Here is a 23,993-nt window from a genome sequence, read left to right as displayed (position 1 = left end):
TTGTGTGAGTTGAATGATTGCAAAGTTAAAACAATATATATTCATCAGCAGACAAGGCTCTATCACAACCTATCTGGCTAAATGAAAATTTCCAAATAAAAAAAACCATTCATTATTTTACACTCATTGGGCAAAAGGGGGGATTCTATACGTAAAGGATCTATTTCACTGAGAGGGAAATTTTCATGACATAGAATATTTCTCTGATGTCATACAAAACAAACCTAACTGGACTTGTGAATATAACTACTTAAACGAACTTTTTAAAAAAAAGTAGAAGAAAAGGTAGACACAAATAAAACAAGTCTATCAATATCACGAATAATGACAAATTCTTATTGAGCAACAATGAAAAAGTATCTTTAGAATTCAATTTCAAACTTCTACATCATTTCTTGAACTATAATAAATCTGTGAGCATCTGGAATAAAAACGTATTAAATTTATGCAATATCTGTAAATTGACGGAAGATATAAAATACTTCGATTGTAAAAATGTTAAACAAATATGGGAAGTCGCGCGAAAGATATGCCATTTAAACATTCAGTGGAAACATATTGGGGTTTTTTTTTGGGGGGGGGGGGTCGTCTAAAACCGAAACATATGGTTTTCTTTTGTTATCTAATATTGTTTTTCTTATATACAAAATAAAAAATGAAATTAAGATTTGAACAGAGACCAGAAACATATATGGAAATTAAAATGTACGTAAAAAAAAACAATCTTTTATATTACCATGAAATTTATAAATTGTCAATATGCAAAGTGAAGATAACGAACAGTGATCAATCTCATAACTCCTACAAGCAATACAAAATAGACAGTTGGGCAAACACGGACCCCTGGACACACCAGAGGTGGGATCAGGTGCCTAGGAGGAGTAAGCATCCCCTGTTGACCGGTCACACCCGCCGTGAGCCCTATTTCCTAATGAGGTAAACGGAATTATCCGCAGTCAAAATCAGTGTGCCAAGAACGGCTTAACAATCGGTATGAAACACGTCAGACAGCATTTGACCCAATAAGAGGTTGTATTGACGAACTAGATCGTTATAACGACCATAGAATTTGCGAAATGCTGACTTCAATCGAGACTGTTGAAATCCCTGTACCATCAACTTCTTTGTCAGTAGCTTATAATATGCTTATAAATGTTTTTCTTTCAACTACAAGGAGGAGACCTGTCCTCCTGTAGCACTGCCATGGGGGATGTGAATGGACTGTATTTTACGTGAGGCGTTACCCCCTAATGACAGCATTCAGAAATTTACATGTATATCTATTTTTCATTCTTTATATATCTATATGTTTTGCCTATCGATATTATAATGTATATGTCCATCAACATATAACTTTTTCTTTGAACCAAGAAAACACAACAAAAAACTTGAAGACTGATAATCTATAATATGCATGATAATTTGAAGTTTCTTATGAATATATATATCAAATGACATGTCAGAACAATCCATTCATTGTACGTACATGTATATTTTTTCATATTGCTGTTATTGTGTAATAATAAAATATTATAAGATTTTAAAAAAAATTGAGTGATGTAAATAAAATGTGGAGTGAATTCAACTCTCGTTTCTTCAAATTCATTGACAAACATATACCTTTTAAATATAGGCAAATAAAGGTTAAATCAGAAGAATGGATAAATGATGAAATATTTAAAGAGATGCATAATCGCGAGTACCTACATGAAAGAGCATTACGGTCCAAATCAGAGGATGACTGGGCTCTCTACAGATCAAGCAGAAATTGTGTCACTCTTAAGATCAGAGAATCGAGACGGGGCTCTGTGGAGGAGGCAGTTAATCAATGTATCACTGGACCAAAGGATATGTAGTCCAGATTGAAACATATTTTACCATCGAAGCAGAATTCGACAGCATGTTCACATTTACAAACTGAGAACGGTACCATTACCTCTTTCGAATCAATGGCTAACTGTTTTAATGATTTCGAAAATTATTTTGTAATATAGGACATGAAATAGGAAATTTTTTTTTAGTCTTCTTTATGGAACATCTAAAACCGCTAGGTTCATTTAAAATTCCAGAAATTTCAATTGAATTCAATGCAATTGAAATTATCGAAATGGCATCTTCGAAAGCCACAAATATTGATGTTCCATTAGATTGATCACTGTTCGTTATCTTCACCTTGAATTAGAGGAAAACAGTGTGCCAAAAAAGTGGAGTCAAATTCGTCTAAGGATAAGAGCTATGCATGAGGAAGATAATCCTTAATTTTGAAATGAATTTCTAAATTTTATAACAGCAATTAAATATACATCCGTATTTTCAAGCTAGTAACGAAGTACTTAGCTACTGGGCTGTAGAGACCCTCGGGGACTAAAAGTCCACCAGCAGAGGTATCGATGTTTATGTGAGACAGCGTTGAATGGTTAAATACATGGACGATGGAAAGCTTACAGGGATTCTATATGAAAGGTGAAGATATATATTGACTTGTGTAAGGCATTTGTTACACACAACCATGAAGTACTTTTGCATAAACATAAGTCTTTTGGAATTTGTCACAATACGTTTTGAATTGTTTCAATCACATCTTTCAAATCGTAAGCAATGTGTCATTTGGAGAGGTGTGTTATCTACAGAGAAAAATTATATCCCTAGAAGTACCTCAGGGGTCAATCTGAGTGCAGAATGGATGCTTAGAAATAAACTCAGTATAAATCTTCAAAGAGCACAATCTATGCTTTTTGGCACGTCTCAAAGGTTACGGAAATGTCAATTGTAAAATATAGATTTTAATGGTGTACAAGTTGAATTTGTGAAGCAGGCTAAACTATTTGGTGTTTATATAGATAGCACTTTATCATGGGATGCACACATGTAGTTTATTTCAAAGCAAATTGTAAGAAAACTTGCTGTTCGTAAGAGATTGGAATATCCTATGCCACCAAATGCACTTATAAAGGTTTTAATAGTATTGTTTTCCCATATTATACTTACTGCTGTACTGTCTGGTGTAACATACAAAATCAACTAAATTTATTTTAAAAAATCAAGCTGCAAAAGAGGGCAGCAAGAATACTTTTAAATATTCGAGATATCAGGACCTCTACTGGCTTTTTATTTTCTTGTTTGAACTGGATGCCAATTAAGGATTATTTTATGTTTAGAAAGGTTGTCTTTCTGTTCAAAGTTTTAAAGAAAACGTGTTTCAATACATGTATACAAGAGCTGTGAGTTGCCGCAGAACCAGGTCGAATGAATATATGTCTAATTTATTATATTTACCAAGATCTAAAACTGAAAATTATAAACGTTCATACAGCAACTCTTTTGTATTCCTTTCGAACAAATTGTCTCAAATGTTCGGTTCCGCTGGCATTTTTAACGCTGCGAATCTGATGGAATAATTTAATAAAAGTAACACTTAAACATTGCGCTATCCTCTTTTTCTTCAGGTGTGCCATATAACGTAGTTGTGAAATGACACTGTGTGCGTGTGTATTATGCTATTTTTCTTCTTTTCTTTTACGTCATGTATTCATATTTAGATACTAATTTTATTACTAATTAGGTTTGTCTTATGCTATGCTTTCTTTTCTTTCCTTTTATATTGTACATGTATTCATATTTAGATACTAATTTTCGATATTAATTCCACGTTTATATATATGTTTTAATGGAATGCAAAATAGCTACATGCTAATTTGTGTTATCCTGCATAAATAACGGTTGTTATTATTATTACCATCAACATATGTTGTCGTTAATATCACGCATCTCCTGTTTACATATTCAGTAAGCATGATACTCATGGTAATTATCATACTGTATGACAAACGGGATGATTTCAGCTTCTCCATCGTCAACTTCCCACATTTATGTAGCAACATTCCTTTATCACCTGCATATGGTGTTTATATATCTCAACTGATTCGATACGCAAGACCTTGTTCTGCGTATGATAAGCTTTTTTTTTGTTCTAGGTATAGTCAGTTTTTAAATCGAGGTAAGCTACTGACAAACAAGTTGATGTTACAGGGATTTCAACAGTCTCGATTGAAGTCAGCATTTCGCAAATTCTATGGTCGTTATAACGATCTAGTTCGTCAATACAACCTCGCATTGGGTCAAATGCTGTCTGACGTGTTTCATACCGATTGTTAAGCCGTTCTTGGCACATTGATTTGACTGCGGATAACTCCATTTACCTCATCAGGATATGAGGCTCACGGCGGGTGTGACCGGTCAACAGGGGATGCTTACTCCTCCTAGGCACCTGATCCCACCTCTGGTGTGTCCAGGGGTCCGTGTTTACCCAACTATCTATTTTGTATTGCTTGTAGGAGTTATGAGATTGATCACTGTTCGTTATCTTCACCTTGCATTCTTCTCATAGTAACCTTACATCATAAATCTTAGATATGATAACGAAAATACCAACTCATATTTTTGTTTTATGAATGAAAGGTGAAGATAACGAACAGTGACCAATCTCATACCTCCCTATAAGCAATACAAAATAGATATTCAAACAAACACGGACGCTGGACTTACCAAAGGTGGGAGCAGGTGTCTAAGTGAAGTAATCACGCTCTATCGACCGGTCACACCCGCCGTCAGCCCTATATCCTGCTCAGGTAAACGGAGTTATCCGTAGTTCGTTCCACGAACGGTCTAACAATCGGTATGCAACACGTCAGAAAACATTTGACCCAATGATAGTTTGTATTGGCAAACTAGATCGTTATAATGACCTAGAATTTGCATAATGCTGACTATAAACGAGACCGCTGTTTGTCAGTGGCCTGCTTCGATTTGAAAACTGACCATACGCTGAACAAGCTCTTGCATATTGAATCAGTTGAGAGATACGGACATCATATACAGGTGACACTAGAATGTTGCTGCATAAACATGAGAAGACGACGATGGAGAAGCCGAAATCATCCCGTTTGTCATACAGTTGTGTTGTCGGTTTGCCTTTAATATCTACTTCCAATAAGATATCAAGTATGAAGCAGAAGTGCACGACTCTGTGGTGCCTTTTTTTCCGAGAGGTCAAAGGAATATATCGAATCGACATATGAATGAAAGTTATTATTATTAATAGACAAAACGTCGTCGATATATCTAAATGTCGAATTGAAGGCCACAGCAAGAGATTTCTTTTCTTCTCACGTAAGCCCTATATCTTAATCAGGTAAACATGGTTGTCCGCAGTTAAAATCAGAGTGCCAGGAACGGCCTAACAATCGGTATGAAGCACATCAAACAGCATTTCACTCAATCATAGGTTGTATTGGCAATCTAGATCGTTATAACGAGCACAGAGTTTGCAAAATGCTGATTTTAAACTCTTTTAGACTGTTGAAAGCCCTGCGCCATCAACCTGTTTGTCAGTACAACGTGTACAATAGTAAAAACAAGTTATATACAAACATAAAATGTTATGTAGATTAGATTCTTTAAGTGGAACGACTTTTAATATGTCTAATCATGTTAAAAAATCATTATGCTTCTATACATCAGTATTGACGTATATAAATGCAAAAGAGCATAAATATTTTGAACATCTTTGTAAATTAATGTAACTTGACTGCTGTGAAGAGACCAGTATATACTATCCTTAAATATTTATCATTATAACTATACGGTCAACTTAGGACTACATTTTTTATATATTATTCCTTGAGTAATTTCTATGTTATTCTACTGTTGATATATCTACATCAACGTTGTATATGATATTTTTATGACTTCGAAAAATATTTGATATTATGTATTTTCATATAAATTATATATATGCCTTATATAAAATAATATTATAATAGAATACATTTAATCCAATGGGCCCTTGGCTCCATTGATGAGAATTAAGAGGGAGTATCCGAGAATATTTTATCCCAAATAGTATGTATACTTTTTAATAAATGATGAAATTATGAGAAAAAAAAGTTATATATGACTGATAACTTTGTTTACATAGGAGTTCTGACCTTTAGGCGAACAAGCAAGTAAAACAGTTTTAAAATGTTCGCTTCAATTATTTTTAATTTCACACTCTGATGATATTGGACACATGCATTTTATTATCTTTTTATTTTATCCATTTCGAATCTCTATATGCAGATAATGAGAGTAATGAATAATCTATGGTTTTTCTTGTAAGGAATTATATCCGGCCGAGACAGCTATGAAATAAAGTGACAGAATAAAATCTGCAATTTGGTGTCCTTTACTAAAATACATTGTACTCGTACTTATTTATACGGAGTGTTAAGGTTACATATATACGCCTGATCCCACCTTTGCGTCCAAGGGTCAGTAATTACTCATTCTTTATTTTGTATAAAGTTGTCCACTTCTGCTTCATACTTAGATATTTTATTGAAAGTAGACATTAACGGCAAACTGACAACTCAACTGTATAACAAACGGGATGATTTCAGCTTCTTCAACGTCAACTTCCCATATTTATGTAGCAATATCCCATTATCAATTGCGTGTGATGTTTATATCTCTCAACTGATTCGATACACAAGAGCTTGTTCTGCGTATAGTCAGTTTCTAAATTGAGGCAAGCTACTGAAAAGCGAGTTGATGGTACAGGGATTTCAACAGTCTCGATTGAAGTCAGCATTTTGCAAATTCTATGGTTTTTATAACGATCTATTCGTCAATACAATCTATCATTGAGTCAAATGCTTTCTGATATGTTTCATGCCGATTGTTAGGCCGTTCTTGGCACACTGATTTTGACTACGGATAACTCCGTTTACTTCATCAGGATATAGGGCTGACGGCGGGTGTGATCGGTCAACAGGGGATACTTACTCCTCCTAGGCACCTGATCCCACCTCTGGTGTGTCCAGAGGTCCGTGTTTGCCCAATTATCTATATTGTATTGCTTATAGGAGTTATGAGATTGATCACTGTTCGTTATCTTCACCTTTCATCCAACTTTGAAAATTTAATGCCAATCGAGCTTACTACTATACATTAACTTAACGTTAAATTCATGTTCAGTTCACGTCCAATCAACATTTACTTTCAAGCTTAACATTAATTTTTAATTTAACGTTAAAAGGTTAACGTTAAGTTAATGTAAAACTTATACGGTACCAATTTTGATGCACCAGATGCGAATTTCGACAAATAATGTCTCTTCAGTGATGCTCAACCGAAATGTTTGAAATCCGAAATAACTATGAAATTTTAGAGATCAATATAGCCAAAAACAGCGTGCCAAAAAAGTGGAGCCAAATTCGTCTAAGGATAAGAGCTATGCATGAGGGAGATAATCCTTAATTTTCAAATGAATTTCTAAATTTTATAACAGCAATTAAATATACATCCGTATTTTCAAGCTAGTAACGAAGTACTTAGCTACTGGGCTGTAGAGACACTCGGGGACTAACAGTCCACCAGCAGAGGCCTCGACCCAGGGGTCATAATGTAAAACTTATACGGTACCAATTTTGATGCACCAGATGCGCATTTCGACAAATAATGTCTCTTCAGTGATGCTCAACCGAAATGTTTGAAATCCGAAATAACTATGAAGTTTTAGAGCTCAATATAGCCAAAAACAGCGTGCCAAAAAAGTGGAGCCAAATTCGTCTAAGGATAATGTATAAGCTCGATTGATGGTAGATTAGCGTTAAATTTTGAACCTATGGTGATCAGCCCTCCAAACAATCTCTTTGTTAAACACCAATATGATACCACGCAAAAGTACTCTGAAGCTGAAGTTAAAAATATGCTGGAGTTCCTTCTATCTATCTACGTAGAGTTTAGTAATCAAGTCTTCCAACAGTCTGTTGGATTTCCCATGGTCAGGAATTGTGCTCCTTTGTTACCTGACCTGTTTTTTAATTCTGATGAAGCAGAATATGTTCAAAAACTTCCATGTGAGAAGAAACAATAGATATATCGACGACGTTGTATCTATTAACAATAATATTTTTCATTCATATGTCGATGAGATTCATCACTGTGAATGCGAGATAAAAGACACAGAGAGCGTTCCACTTCTCTTTCATAGTTAAATATTTTATTGAAAATAGATATCAACGGCAAACTAACAACTCAGCTTTATGATAAACGGGATGATTTCAGCTTCTCCATCGTCAACTTCTCATATTTATATAGCAATATCCCATTATCACCTGCATTTGGTGTACATCTTTCTCAACTGATTCGATGTGCAAGAGCTTGTTCTGAGCATGATCAGTTTTTAAATCCAGACAGGCTACTGACAAACAAGTTGATGGTGATAGGGTCTCGTTTAAAGTCAGCATATCTCAAATTCTATGGTCGTTCTAACAATCTAGTTTGTCAATACAACCTAGTATTGCTATCAAATGATATCTGACGTATTTCATTCCAATTGTTTAGCCTGTTATTGGCACATAGCTCCATTTACCTCATCAAGATATAGGGTTCACGGTGGATATGACCGGTCCACCTGGAATGCTTACTCTTCCTAGGCACCTGACCTCACGTCTGGTGTGTCCCGGGGTCTGTATTTGCCCAACTCTCTATTCTACATTGCTTATAGGAGTTATTAGATTGATCACTATTCGTGATCGTCACCACTCCTCAATCATTACATAAATTAGATACATAATCATGTTTTCTAACAATACAGATATAAAAATGTTTAATACAAGGAAATAATGACTTTTTTGCAATTGATATAAGGACATATTCATGATCTATAGACTTTCGGAGTTTAAAAGAACGTACGTAATAGGAATAATGTCAATTTCTAAAATTGCATATAAATTACAAAGCCTTGTTCTACAATCTGAAAAGGGGATTAAAAGGGGGTTATTGATCAAATTGTTGAATTATTGGCCAATATACCGCATTTATTCACAAAAATATTTGGGTAAATTATTCTTTTAAAAATCAGTTTTCTGTATGGGAAAATATATCAACTAAATTAATGTATCACAACGTTCGAATTGGTTCAAAGTGTCAAATTATAAAATTGAAATACCAGTATATTGGTTTTAAAAAATACGGTATATTGGATAGAACAAAAACTGTTAAATCATGTAAATTTAGAGCTTTTTGATTAAAGATGTAGTTGATGTAAAACCCGTTTAATGTTATAGAGATGACAATGTAAAAGGGGAGATCACCCTGAAATACGTCATACATTGGTACTGATTAAAATTGTTCAGCGATCTCCCCTGATATAATACAAACTAATGTAGAAAATTTAAAATGACACTTTAAAAAGGAGAGATCACCCAGAAATATATCATGCATTGTTACTGATTAAGGTTGCATAATGATATCCCCTGATATAAAACTAAATACTGTAAAAATTCAAAGAGGGAATAATGTCTAAAAACTTATACATAGTACAACAATAAGGCTGGCGTTTAAAAAAGAAAATGACTAGGAAAAACAAATGTCGGATATCAGTGAGTGTCGGGGAAGGTGATTGGGTTAATAATTTGGCAAGTACTCTCTTCTGTTTACAATGTCTAAATGTCTATACTAAAGTGAAGCTACCTTATTGTCACGTGATCAAAACATAGGGGTCAGACTAAAACCTCGAAAAATGCATAATAAGACTATTTCGATGTTTACATAAACGAGGAACATAAAAACTATTATTTTACAATAATGTTTTACTTTGTCGAACCCTTTCAAAATTTGAATTTACACAAAACGTTCAATTGGATAGGGTTAAATAATAGTTACAAAGTTATAGCATCCTGCGCATTTGTGCTCAAAAGCTGAGGAGCTAACTTCCTTAACGATATATGAACGTTAAGCACAATTGGCTGTGTAATCTCAGACAAAAAAATCAAATGGATTTAAACATTCAAACACGATTTTCTTAGCAATCCATTGCTCCTGTATCCAGTAAATTACATTTCTGTTACTGTTTAAATGGTTTGTTTTACTACAATTACGGTAGAGTGTACCTCAACCCGCATGTGACGTCATACGTTTTTGCAAAATCTTTATTTGATCAAAATTTCTGCATGATAGCAATATATCCATTTGATGAATTTTATTCATTGGTATAATAAACAAAATTCAAACTATTTGATGCTTTAAAAAACTTTATTTCTATGGTCTGTATTTAAGAAAAATATTTCCCAGAGTAAAATATCCTATGTTAGTATTTTCTCTGTTGTGTGTTATACAAAAATTTCTCTAATATCCACAATCAATTCATTTAGTACTTCTAGATTAATAGTTTTTGAAACTGTTGACATTACATTTTTGTCATTTTAACATGTTTTATACATTCTCATTATTCAAGTTTCTGATCTTGATGTATACTTTTGTTTATTTATCTCTGGCATTTGTTTTTAAAAAGTGGCAACATATCTATTTCCTTTCGTTATCAATTGGAATAAACTATAATATGATTACGGTGTGACCGTTGGGGCGAGCGCAGCATATCTGAATACATTTTCAAAAAATTTATGTTGAAAACAAGGAAAACTGATCTCGTTCACTGTCAATACGTAGGATTACTGTCTTGCTCTTCTCGCCAACGTAGGAACCAGTTTAGCGGGAAATGCAACGAGCGTGTTGTGACGTAGCCTGGTAGTTGTGACGTGACTGTTTACATTTCTTTAGACAATATTTTAAAAAGAAAAAGAAAGGGGGAAGCATATGATTGTCATCCTTTCCTTTCAAATAAGAAAGGTTTGTAATGCTTCAAAGATTTTTTTTATTATTATTTTACGAATCGAACCATCCGCCATTTTGTACGAGGGACTTCTGGGATTGGCGTCAAAAAAATTCTTGTTAGAGGTTGAGATTTAGCTCGGATTATTTCCCGCGCTCTAGTCATTAGAGCTCGCAGTACGAGCCAGTGCTCCGTGCTGGCTCGCTGCGCTCGCTATTAGGTAGAAATTAATACAGTTTTTCTACTTAGAACCATTAATATTGATAAGTCACATGAGGATGATTCTACATTATGACGTTATCGTTTTTGCAAATTGTATGTGATTATAAGCAAATTTAAATTTTTCACATTTGTCAGTGCTTAGTGATTTCATTGTTTGTTATGCTTCTCTATGTTCTCTCAAAGACCTCAACTTCACATAACTGAAGAGCAGTTATTACTCCTGGCGCAGTCTTTACTGATATCATTAAGGTGTCTCCTTGCACTGCTTCATTACAGATGACAAATATTATCTGATAGTTCACTCCTGGTCCCTTGTAAAATCCACAAGGTCTCCACACACTATCCTTCCCAACCTCAATCAGGGCGTTCTGGAATCGATCACCTGTAAATCATATTGACTGTGTCAATTTACCAACAACTTCAGGATAACAGTGTTACTTTTTAATTACACACAGTTAGCATTTTATATCTTAGCCTTACATAAATTTGACATATCGCTTTATCAACAGGCAATAATTAATGCATGATAACGATATAGTCGGCATAATCTGTTAGTGGTGTTATCTACACTCTATTTCATATATAGTTTATATTAAAGATTACCTTTGGTTTCTTGCCTGTTGTAAATAACAACCATAGATATATCTACAAATTGACCAATAACTATTTTGATCCAAGGATCCTTTGTAAAAATAGTATGGAGAAACCATGCATTCTGTGGACAAATCGTCACAGTATCCACGGCGTATTCTGGATAAAAGTAGTAGTATGTAGCATCGTCCACAACTCTGACAGTCTTCTTAGCTGCAACTGCAAGTTTTAATTTTCAAAACATATTTGATAAAAAAGTATACCCTTCTTGGGACAACATAGGAAATTATCCGCAAAATATAGAAAGAACGTTTCATGATAACAATGAAAAGTGAAAGTAACAAACAGTGATCAACCTCATTACTCCCATAAGGAATACAAAATAAAGTTGAGCTAATACGGACCCTTTGACATACTCGAGGTGGGATCAGCTGTTAAAACAGTTGATTAATTGTGTTGTTTACGTTCGCATCAACTGGGGAATTACAACGGCAGAAACAGACATGCATCATGAAAGTGAAACGGTCTTTGATTTTATTATATACCCATCAATGTTTCGTTGGGTTTTTTTTATACTGTTGATTTCAAGCAGTGTGATTCGATGTTCAGTATCACCACGCTGTAGGTTTTTTTTTTAATTCTGTACCAGTGTTCTTTGAAACTGATGACGTCACAATACATCAATGCAACTTTTTGTGGGAAATATCGACCGCGTCACAAACAAAACTGCATACACAAAATATAATTTCACTGTATATTTGTGTTTTTGATCATTTATGTTACATTTATTATCTTTTAAATGTGGATTTAGAAATACATAACGGGGTATATGATAAATTTACCATTACTACAGTTACTTGATCCGAAGAGTTGGATCACGTCTCGTTAACAGGTGCGGATCATCACATCAAACGAGGCGCAAAGCTTATGATACGTGCTTCTCAACTCTTCGGATCAAGGTACTGTAGTAATAATATACATTTATTATACAGTGTATACCCATTGAAAAATCCGTTTTAATGATGTAATTACGGATCTCCAAAATATGGTTTTCCGAATCCATATCGTGTCTCTCTGAAACTGATGACGTCACAATGCATTAACAAAGCGTGTTTAGTGGGAAAACCGACCGCGTCACAAACAAAACTGCGTACACAAAGAATAATTCGTTCTATTTTTGTGGGTTTTTTTATAATTTTGAATGCATTCATTATCTTATAAACGTGCATCTAAAAATACATAGTGAAGTACATGATAATTGTTTTATTACTACAGTAAGTTAAATCGAAGAGTTAGATCACGTCTCGTTGACAAGTGCGGATCATCAGATCAGCCTCGATGTTTCGCGTCTCGTTTGATCTGGTGGTTCACGCGTGTCAGCTCAGAGCGATTCAACTCTTCGGCTCAAGTTACTGTAGTAATAATTGATATTTATCATATACCAATCGAATATCGGTGTCTTAATACTCTTAAATTCACAGAGTGCGATCCGACTTTCCGGATTAACGTCACAATGTACCAAAACACGTTTCGTAGAAAGCTATAGACCGCGTCACAGAGGAAAAACTGCGTACCCATAAAAAATGTTATGTACATTTATCGTTTTCCTAAATAAGAATCCATTCATTATCTTCTGAACATTTTTTTAAAATACGAAAGGGTATGTGGTACATTTATTATTACTACAGTAGATAGATAGATAGATAGATAGATATATAGATAGATAAATAGATAGATAGATAGATAGATAGATAGTATTAGATAGATACATACATACCTACAAACATACATACATTGTAGATAGATACACTGTATATTGTAGATATATATATTCAGTTGCACTACTTCCTAACTAATAATTTGACTTGTAGACATTCTATTATTACTATATGAAGTAAATGTGTAAATGAAGAAAACGTGTTTCCTCATTCTTTAGATAAGATGCATGCTTCAGTTTCATAAGAAAATCGACAATATCAAAATTTACAACAATCATTTAAGTATATAATTATAGCAAAAAATAAATGCTCACCATTTGGGCCTATCTGGTTTGCGCCTATCTGGTTTGCCTACAAATATATAATATATTATTAATAATATGACATAGACCACTGTTCGTTATCTTCACCTTTCATTGTATAGTGTTAACTTGAAGTTGAGAAAATAGACTATGCATATTTACTGATACAGTAAATAAGAACGAGACAGTGAATTTATGAATTAGAAATTCGCGTATGTATCATTTCCCTTTGAAACAAAACTTATTGGTCACTCTCTCCCAATTTACCCTTATCCTTAAATCACCATTACTTGTAGAACTTTTCATTTCATGTTATTTGCAAATACCAACCTGAACCAAAACACATCTTTCTTTTCCTTCCGTATTTCTTGCTAACTGTAAGCTATTGAACTGGCAAATCACATCACACTGGAATAATCGGGGTCTATCAGCACATTTTCGAAGTGCAGTGCACCACCACTGTTCTGTACACAGTTTGTGACAAAGATTCACGGCTGTTCCGTATGTAATATTATACCGGGGATGAATTATTTCGAATCCTTGACTATCTCTTCCAATGAACCGCAGATGAAATGGTATTTGTTTTCCATAAGAAGAAACAAAACGCATCAAAACAACAAAACATAAAGCAAAAAGTCTGATCTGCAGCATATTCAGTTCTGGGGTTCAATTCAAATCTTAATTACCAAGAATTTCGTCTTTACCAACTTAAAACAAAAATTTTAAGAAAACATATCTGCTTCATTGTTTGAACTGTTTGCAAATCAGTGGTTCTCTTTCTTTGACACTTCATATTAATGAAAACCGCGAGAAGCAATCAAAACTGAAATGGACTTTTAAAAATAAACAATCAAAAATCAATTCCTTAAGAGACATGTTCTTAGAATGTTCGACTTTATCATCCGGGTTTCGTTACCATATTTCGAACATAGATAGATAGATAGATAGATAGATAGATAGACAGATAGATAGGTACACACTGATATATATATATATATATATATATATATATATATATATATATATATCCAAATTGTGTTTTTAAAAAAAATCACAGTGTCCGGTATAAAATATTAAAAGAAATAGAATAAACAGTACACAAAGCGCTTGCGTTAAATTTTTAACTTTGTGTACTGTTTATTCTATTTCTTTTAATATATATATATATATATATATATATATATAAACACGCATTACAAAGAAAACATTTTTTTCACTCAGAACAACAGTGTATCATTCGTGTTACCAATGTAGATTATTGATACTTGTCGTTTTTTCGTGTTATTTGTTTATGTAATATATGTCACTTGACATATATAATATGTCTTGATAAAGACGCGGGTTGCGTCGAAAATTTGAGTTTTAAATAACCAACATTGTGGTGCCCTTTTTAGTGCTTTTATAAATTTCTTTACTGGCTTTGTATCTTCTTAGATCCGACACTTTAGGAAAGTAGGGTGTTGTTGAGTTTTCGTGCTTTTATATATATTAATACAATTAATACCCCAGATATGATTCATACGAGCAACTAGATAATGTGATATAATAGAAATTCCAAGTATTTACTCTCTGAAGACTTATCATTTACTTGGTTTGTGTATCGTCGAATTCGGGTGATGAAACTACGTTTGAGAAACTTACTGAGCTCATTCACTTACGCAGTGATAAATATCTGTCCCACTCCCGCATGTTAATAAGCTGTTTCGCCCCTGTTATGTACGAGAGTTCTCAATAGGGAAATAATTCGGATGTATATAGGCCAATCCGAAAACATGAGTTATCTTTCCTTGATCCGGGACGTAGTGCGCTTGCGTAACAGTAGTTTAAGACTTCCGGGTAGTATATTCGAGAAGCGTCATTATCAACAGTGCAAAAGGCCGCAAAGATATTGCTGTATAATTTTACAGTAATCACGCCAACAAATATTTTAACATTAATAAAAAATCCCAATGCATAGGTTTACTTCATACACGTGAAAATAACCAACTTTGCATGTAAAAATAATAGAAAATTAATGTTGTAAGTAGAGGAGGACCCCCCCCCCCCCCCCGGATAGAATGTTCTATCGTTAAAGTGAAGGGCATGTCCTGAGACGCAGTTAGATTATTCTAACTAACCCCCCCCCCCATTTTCCAGAATTTTACGTGTTTTATGACTGAAATTAGTATATATCATATATTGCATACATTTTCTCAGAATCTTTAGCCCGTGTTTTAATGCAGTCAGATTTATAATAAAATATCAGAAGTTACATGTTCAATATCAATGTAGTACATTCAGCGATAAAAGTTCTGCCACGATGTACGTCTAGGTATGTCGGAGCTGACACCTCTGGATTCTGAAAATGTACATCTCTTTGATTGGCGAGTAAAATTTATCCCAGCCTGCACTTGTAAGTGAGAGGCCACTGACAGATTCCCAGCTGTCTGCCCACAAATTTTACAAGTATAACGATAAAGAAATTCGTCGTCACAAACCATCTTTAAACTGACATTTACACATGCAATGTTTTGAAAATAAAATAATTTATAATTGAACGACCTGAATTTATAGTCGGCAAGAGTGTGTACCTGTAAATAAAGCCATTTTGGGTAAAATATTTGGAGTTTTACTCAAATTCTTTTGTAAATTTGTGGCGAAAGGGGGGGGGTGATCTAAATCTGTCATTGTAATTTCTGTTATGACACAATACGCGCCTACATAATCAAGTACATTTCAAGGGGGCTAAAACGAATAAAAGAGGGAAGATACAGAGACGTCAAAAGCATTCTATTGGGGGTTAAACTTACCTTCCCCTAGAGAGTACATTTGAGAATATGGCAGCCCCCCTTCCCCCTCCCGGGATCACACAGGTCTATGAAAAATAATTTATATCAATCGAGCAATATTAAACAAAATTAATTTGAAAAATTTATTTGATTACCTATTTTTCTGCATTTTAAACATATCAGTTGATATTAACAATTCCAGCTTCATGCTGCAGTGTACAAATGATTTGCACACAGAATGAACACGGCCAGGTACTTTGGAGAAAGTTACCCAAACATTGCAATCTGATTTATTTTTGAAAGAGTCGATTGGTAGTGGTGGAATAATTTTAGCCCTGATAAAACAATGAGAGCATTGATTTCCTAATTTAATTGATTTTTTTAAAATTATTTTGGAAAGGGGGGGATGTTATGCAAGATCTTTGCAGTGTCGATCTTTGCAGTGTCGATCCTTGTAAAAACCCGAGCTTTGAGTTGATGAGATGCCATCATCTCTTGAGAATCAGAAGTTCTGTTCTGATTTCATACAAAATAATTATGTCATTCGTTATATTGGAGACATATGTAAACAAATGAATGTCTGCGTGATTTCCAATTTAATTTTTAACACCACCCCCCCCCCCCGAAAAATCACACCCGACTCGATCAAGAAATTCGTTTTTGTTTCCATTAACATTTTATTACTCTCTCGTACAAATTATTTCAACTGTTTTCGATTTTGAACAGCACCAATACAAATATAACTCTTATAATATATGCGAAGTCTGAGTGTGTTACTACCCGGAAGTTGTCATATTCACACTAAATGTAAGAATACAAAGAGAGATAACTCACGTTTTCGGAAAGACCTATTGAAACTTCCGTATTGCTACATCCTGTAAAAGAAATGTGCAGTGTATGCCTACTTTACTTTAATACTCTGGGATTTGATATGCTTCCCAGGAAGCTGAGAAAGTTCTAGATTGATATAAGGTCTGCCGGTATAATAATGTATTGTAAAGCGCTTTGAGCAGCTGGAAAAAGCGCTATATAAAACCAATCAATATTATTATTATTGATATCACACAATCAAATTAATTAAATAAAAAAAGCAGGAAAATATGCAGTTCCAAAATATATTTCAATCACGAACGCTTTCTGGATTTTAACATCCATACTCAGGTGAATACAAAAATGTTTTACAATGTAGTATAGATGTGCATCATTTCCATGTGCTTATTTCATGTTACGTCAGTGATGAAGTCGAGGTCATTAGAATTGTCAATTATAAGCCATTATGTGCATATCATAGAAGCAACATCATAATATAACAATATTTCCATAACATCATATCTGACCTTAAACCTCCATATAAAAGTGTGTCATATAAATTAGATGAAACCAAATTGCAGATGTCATTTCAACCACTCATTTCTCTATCATCTTCGTCGAACTTGTTTCTTACGAAAAACAAAACATCATAGATTATTCATTATTTCCATCATCTGCAAATGGGGATTCAAATTGGATAGAAATGAAAGAGAACAAAATATCCGAGATTGTAAACTGGGAAATCAAAAATAATTGAATATCAATATTAAAGGGTTGAAATCAATTTTTATTGTATATTTATATACCGTGATTGCCATATCACTGATTAAATCAAATTAAGAAATACCCGTGTCTTCTAACAGCATATGTGTAAAACAAAAACATTAATGCTAGTTAACGACTATTGGATGTATATTATATAATCGATAGTATGACACCAAGAAGGTATTTACGCGGTACCTATGATGCTCGTTACAATAATAGGGTTCGAAGGTACCTATCTATATCAATGAAGAAAATGTATAATAGTTAATGCAATAATTTATTGATAGTATTAAAAACACAAGTATAATCACAGTTGAAATGATTGGCTAAAATGTCTTAGTAAAAAAACACTGATGGGAACCCGGTGTTGATCGGTGCCCGGTGCTACTAGGTGTCCGGTGTAACTAGGTGTCCGGTGTAACATAATATTCAAAGAACAACCTGTTCAGAATACTTGTGCGTGGAATCAGAGTGGTGTTTAATAAAGTGAATTTTAGGATGACTGGTTACTAGATATGAATATTTCTGTTTTCCATTTTTGTTCAAAAAGCAACAGTCTATGATTTCAAAAAGTTTGGTCTTTAATTTATCGTGAGGAATGGTCGTGTAAAGTGTTGAAAAGTTTTTGATGTTGTTTTTCGGTTTATCATCTCCATAAATCTATTTGGTTTGTTCAAAGGGCAATAACTGTTACTTAGGATTAAAGCATATACAGCTCAAGGTAACTCAAGTAGCTCATTACACCAAAATAATATTTAATGACTCGTTGAAACACCCCTTATGAAGTATGATTTCACCATCGAATGAGTGATATAAGCTCTCAATTTTTTCACATTAATATTTTTGTGATTTTTCAGGAATGATGAAAAAGGTGTTTTGTTTGCAAATAAGATAGCATAGTGGCTAAAGTTTGATTTGATTTGATGCATGGTATGCATATTTAATCAGACGTCCCTAAAGGGCTCCGACAGAAGCTCTAGTTTTTCAGTAAAAAATAGTAAATTAAGTAAAATTTGTTATAAAAATTTATAACATTTGCATACTAAAGAGTAAGATTTACAGATTAAAATGTAAATTTTACAGATTAAAGTGTGAAAAATGAAACATAAAAACCCACTAATGTGGAACTATTACATACAATGTAGATATACCATAGAGGCAGTTTACGCCTTTCTATACACATCTTCCAAAAACTATACGTATATCATTATAGATCATATATATTAGTCATTACCATTAGTAGATCTTATGGACGTAAATTACAATTTAAAAATATAGCTCAAAATGTCCAGTAGGAAGGGCAGTTGTAAACCTTACGGTGTGTGGGTGTTGGTGTTTGTATGTATGTGTGTGTATATGTACGTGCGTGTGTGTGAGCGTTCGAACGTGGGTGCGTACATGTGTTTGAACAGCTTTAACATCTTTATCCGACTAAATGATTATAAACCAGACTTTATACAATGTCGGGCTCCATAATCATAATATTTCTGATTTCTTGTAATGATACTGAATGACGAAACAATACACGAAAAACCATATGAACTATTTTATTACAAATCATAATAAATACACGACAATTGATTTGCAAGGTACATGATAAATGCTTATTTACATATTCATATTAAATATGATACAAAAAGTGGTATTGAGTATGGGAATTCTGGTCTATCACAAAAGGTAGAGGAGAAACATTGAACATTAAAGCACGATTTCACATAAAGATATACTGAAGTAATCACTGGGTATCATTGATACTTGCTTCTATCATCCATTTCAAAGGTGAACATGGAGCTCTGGGTGATAAAAGAAAAAACATAGGCATTCATATAAATTAATGGGACACTTTGAATAAATGCTCTGGATTTGTTTGCATGAACATTCCGAATTTCCCTTTGTCGTTTTTCTTTAGACGTCTGAGTTCCTTTTCGTTTTCTACTTTCTCCGCGGAGTACATGATGTCTGTTCTGAGTACGTACTTCCTGCCGGAAAGCACAGCGGAGTGCTCGTGTAAGATGTCGTGTTGGTAAATCAGAACGGAGCCTAGACATGCAAAAAATAGAAAACGTAAGAAACGTGCAGAAAAGTCCAGGAACTCTAACGAGAAAGCAATCATATAGTCCATATTACTAGTAGGTATTGTTATTGTATTGTTAACTTGATTGATTACCTGTTTTGGGTTCAACTTCAATTCTCTCAGATTCCTCAAGATCTAAGAATGTTGTGTCCCCTCCAACAAATTCCTGTAATGAAATGAATACATTTAATCAACCTTTTGACATTTAATATACAACTTGTTTATTTCTCTATTTCAAAACTATTAAATTAAAATATTATTAATATGGAGTACGCTTACTTCATTCAGATAAATCTGCACGCTGAGAAAGCTTTTTTCTCCATTTTCCCGGCGGTAACTCGCGTCAAAATGAGGCTTAAAGTATTCCCCCGAGTCATATCGTTGTACCCTAAGTCTGTAGAAATGGGATATCAGAATTAGAAGAAAAAACAAAGTCTTATCTCTATGCTGTGAGCGAAATTAGAGATATGATTATAAAGGTTTAGCTAATTTTACTTCTTACCTTTCGTTAAGGCCGACGATCTTATGATTTCGCCATAGGTCAGGAATGAATGGTGTCAGTCTTTTCTGAATTTTCTCCATTTCTTCCACAGAATCAAAAAAGTTCTGATAATTGTTTTTTGTGTCGGTCTGTTTAATCACTCTGCAATAGGAAACCTTTCATTTTGAACACGTTAAAATAAACACTTGAGATTGTACCTTTAAGACTACATGTGTATTAGGGGGGATGTGCGTGCACTTACTTTCCATCTGCAGTATGGATCATGACTGGACTGAAGCCTCTCGTTTCGGATTCTTTTATCATGTCTAAACACTCCTGGAAACGAAATTCAAACCGTATTAAATATAAAATCCCAAAGACTTTATAGATTATCATTATGAATTATCAATCATATAGGCTACCTTGCGATGAAAAGTTGAATGCTAATGCTGCTTTCAAAATTTCAAAGAATAGGACACATGTGCGCATAGACTTGCCTTTTTTGTGAAGACGTTGTGGAGAACGAATACCAGCTTGCTTTCCCAGCATCTCTGTAGCTCAATTTCCTGTCTCTGTATCGCATTCCGGGATTCCATAGCTTCACTTGTTTTCTGAGATTTAGTCTTTCCTCCGTACCGGATTTTTTTCAGAGTCGAGCTGACAAATTTGGCTACCGAAATAGGTCCTTCTGGCATTGTAGATTCCTTGGGTTTGTTTCTTGTGTATTTCTACTGTATTTAGATGAGAAGTGATGCTTGGAGTGGACATAGGTTTCTCTCCTTTATATATCATTTGTTTGTTTGATATTCGTAGGATTGGTTAACTATATATCGTTAACCGATTGGTGACTGTATTATCTGCCATAATACTATCCATCTCATTGCGATCCAGCCTCACCCTCCAACACCTCCCAAATGCACCAACATAGTGAAGTTGAAGTGTGTTGTAGTAACATACATATGCTCCGTATGGGACGTATGGGTTGTCCCATGGTTTAAAAATAAATAAATATAAATAAATAAGGACCATCGTGTACCAACACGTCTGATGACTGCGGTACTGTCTTTTGATGGCCGGACACATACATGTGGTCGTATGTCATAAATCATAATGAAATAAAGAAGTAACTTATATTTATTAAAACTAAATAAAAAGTAAAAAATTAATAAAATATATAGTTTTTATTTATATAATAATTTTAATAATAATTTTTATCTAATTTACTCAATAAATTAAAATTTGAAAAAAAATTAGAATAAGTAAATTAAAATTAAATAATTAAAATAATTTTTATTTATAATAAATTATATTTGTTATTTATATAATAATTTAATAATTTTTATTTAAATTATTCAAAAAGAAATTAAAATTTTAAAAAATGTAATAAGTAAATATAAAATTAAATTTTTAAAAATATTTTTTATTTATTTGGATCCTAATAGAAGGTAATATTTAGTAATCGCACGAGTCTCCGTCCTTCGTCCAAATAAATCAAGATATAGGGGAAAACATATACCATAATTATTACATAATTAGTAATATTAGTAACAGTTATAGTAATAGGGATGTAGATATGTATATACATGTGAAATAACTAAAATTTATACAGAAAAGAATTACGGTAGGGTCGCCAAAGAAAATTTTGATAATAGAGTGCCACTAGTTATTACTTTGTTAATCATAAATTATAAAATTATGCCAAACAACAATTTTGAGATCGTCATCAAGCAAGAATTTTGAGGTCGTCGTCAGGTGCTACACCTCAGACCCTGTACCATGGTTCTGTAACTGGATCCAGCTCGTAGCACGACATGGCTCCATAATTCTTATTCGATAGTATGTATTGTGTGTATAAAACTGAAGATGCATAATGTAATAAGTGGTGAGTTAGCACTTATGTTAAAATTGTATGACAGATAAAATATCAATCATAAGAAGTGGTATACTTAATTACATAACAATTAGATTTAATTAATAAATGAAAATACAGAATAGATGTACAGAATAGAGACTAGGAGGGCAAGGCAGTGAAGCACGGAAATGTTATGGTCACCCCCCCCCCCCTCTTTTAAATGCAGGAGGTACCAATTCAGCCGGTGATGGAGGTTTAATCCCGGGCGAACGCTACTCGCCTTTCTCAAGGTCAACCTGAATAGAATCGTCACCACTGTCGCCGATGGGTTTCCAAATTTTGGCCTGTGCTCGGCCGCTTTGCGGGGAGCGATTTTTATCGTGCCACCACACGTACCTTTCTAACGGGGATCTCCACGGGACTGGAGCTCGAGACAAGGACGGCATACCAGCCAGGCAGTGAAGCACGAAAACGCTGGTCCTCTCCCTCCCCTGAAGGCAGGAGGTACCTATTCAGCCGGCGATAGTCGTCTAATCCCTGAAGAAGGCTACCATTCCTTCTCAAGGTCAACATGGTGAGTCGCTGTATTTATTTGATATTCCTTAATATTCACTTAGTTCAAATTCTACCGGCTGTCGTAAAGCACTCGCACAACATAGCCCATAGGGCGATACCATACTCAGACTTAGTTTCTGTATGTATCTTCTGGCAGCCGCCATATGTAAATTCATATCCTGGTCATGTCCTACACCACCTATTATACCTAGCATTGCCGGTGCTCTATTATTATGTATCCCAATGGCAAACCTATGGCACAATTTTGATTGTGTCTATTTGGCCAAAATGCCATTCATGATTCAAGGTACTTGGTTAACGTAGGTTTCATGACCTTTCATAGGCATGGCTAGCGAGTTGGTCAAGCAACGGGCACCAGATAGTCAGATCATGCTACAAATTCCAAGGCTTGCTTACTCTTAATTCGCCCCATTCTGTAATCAGTTCATTATGTCGCGTTACTTGTATTTATTCATTTACATGTCATACACACGTGAACCTGGATAACGTTCAGGTATACCTGATTGTGTCATGTCGGCACTGCATAGACCAGGGGCTCGGACCTCAACCTACCACGAGGTTCAATGTGGCCAACCACTACTTTATCTCGCTAGGTTTACTTGCTAGGCATTATTGGGCCCAAGTTTCAGGGTAGGCATTGCTATTCACGGCCACAGGGGTTCACGGGTTTTTACTACGCACGATCACAATTTTAGGTACTAAGGACCTCACCGGTCAATTTATGCAGAGTTATTAACTTCATAGTACTTATCTATTATTAACATCCCTATGCAATTACGTGGTATACTTGCTATTTCAGCAATTTGCCTCTTTTTATTTTATGTAGTTTACAGATAATTCGACAACGTACGTGACGTGGAGCGCTATATGCTATTTCGTACACACTTTTCAGGTTTGTGCTAGAACCAGCATCACAGCGTACGAGTCGCAGTATATTCTCACCTTGTCGTTATTTGGATAGTTAGCACTTTCCATAGCACAAAGACCCTAGTTCCATATCATTAGTTGCATTTAATTGCAGTTTTTGTTTCCGATAATTGTCCACAATCTCAATTTAAGTTCGGACTTGCAGATTTTTGATCGATTCGTTGTTCTTTATTCTCAATGTCAAGCCTAACCAAAAGTTATTGTTTGGTTAACTTTAAGTCAATCACACTCCATTCCATTTTCATGTAAA

General features: G+C 34.2%; 1 protein-coding gene across 1 annotated transcript; it reads right to left on the bottom strand.

Moving 5' to 3' along the window:
* Positions 1-19,408: 19,408 nt before the first annotated feature.
* Positions 19,409-21,083, bottom strand: LOC125648332 (uncharacterized). Its single transcript, XM_048875318.2, has 6 exons — positions 20,886-21,083; positions 20,651-20,724; positions 20,410-20,550; positions 20,187-20,301; positions 20,001-20,073; positions 19,409-19,873 (listed from the first exon to the last, which is right to left on the bottom strand). Exons 1-6 carry the CDS (start codon positions 21,081-21,083, stop codon positions 19,665-19,667), a joined length of 810 nt encoding a protein of 269 aa, XP_048731275.2. The 3' UTR covers positions 19,409-19,664.
* Positions 21,084-23,993: the final 2,910 nt, after the last annotated feature.

The sequence above is a fragment of the Ostrea edulis genome, chromosome 6 (assembly GCF_947568905.1).
Source record: "Ostrea edulis chromosome 6, xbOstEdul1.1, whole genome shotgun sequence".
NCBI lineage: Eukaryota > Metazoa > Mollusca > Bivalvia > Ostreida > Ostreidae > Ostrea > Ostrea edulis.
The sequence above is the reverse complement of the archived record's forward strand: the minus strand, read 5'-3'. Positions and strand labels throughout refer to the sequence as shown.

What these genes read in the sequence shown, in the direction of transcription:
- LOC125648332 (XM_048875318.2), bottom strand. Translation starts at nt 21,083, where the DNA reads ATGCCAGAAGGACCTATTTCGGTAGCCAAATTTGTCAGCTCGACTCTG. An exon ending in ACAACGTCTTCACAAAAAAG is followed by an intron (nt 20,725 to 20,885) that starts GCAAGTCTATGC and finishes TTTCGTTTCCAG; the next exon opens with GAGTGTTTAGACATGATAAA. An exon ending in TGAAGTTGAACCCAAAACAG is followed by an intron (nt 19,874 to 20,000) that starts GTAATCAATCAA and finishes TTGCATGTCTAG; the next exon opens with GCTCCGTTCTGATTTACCAA.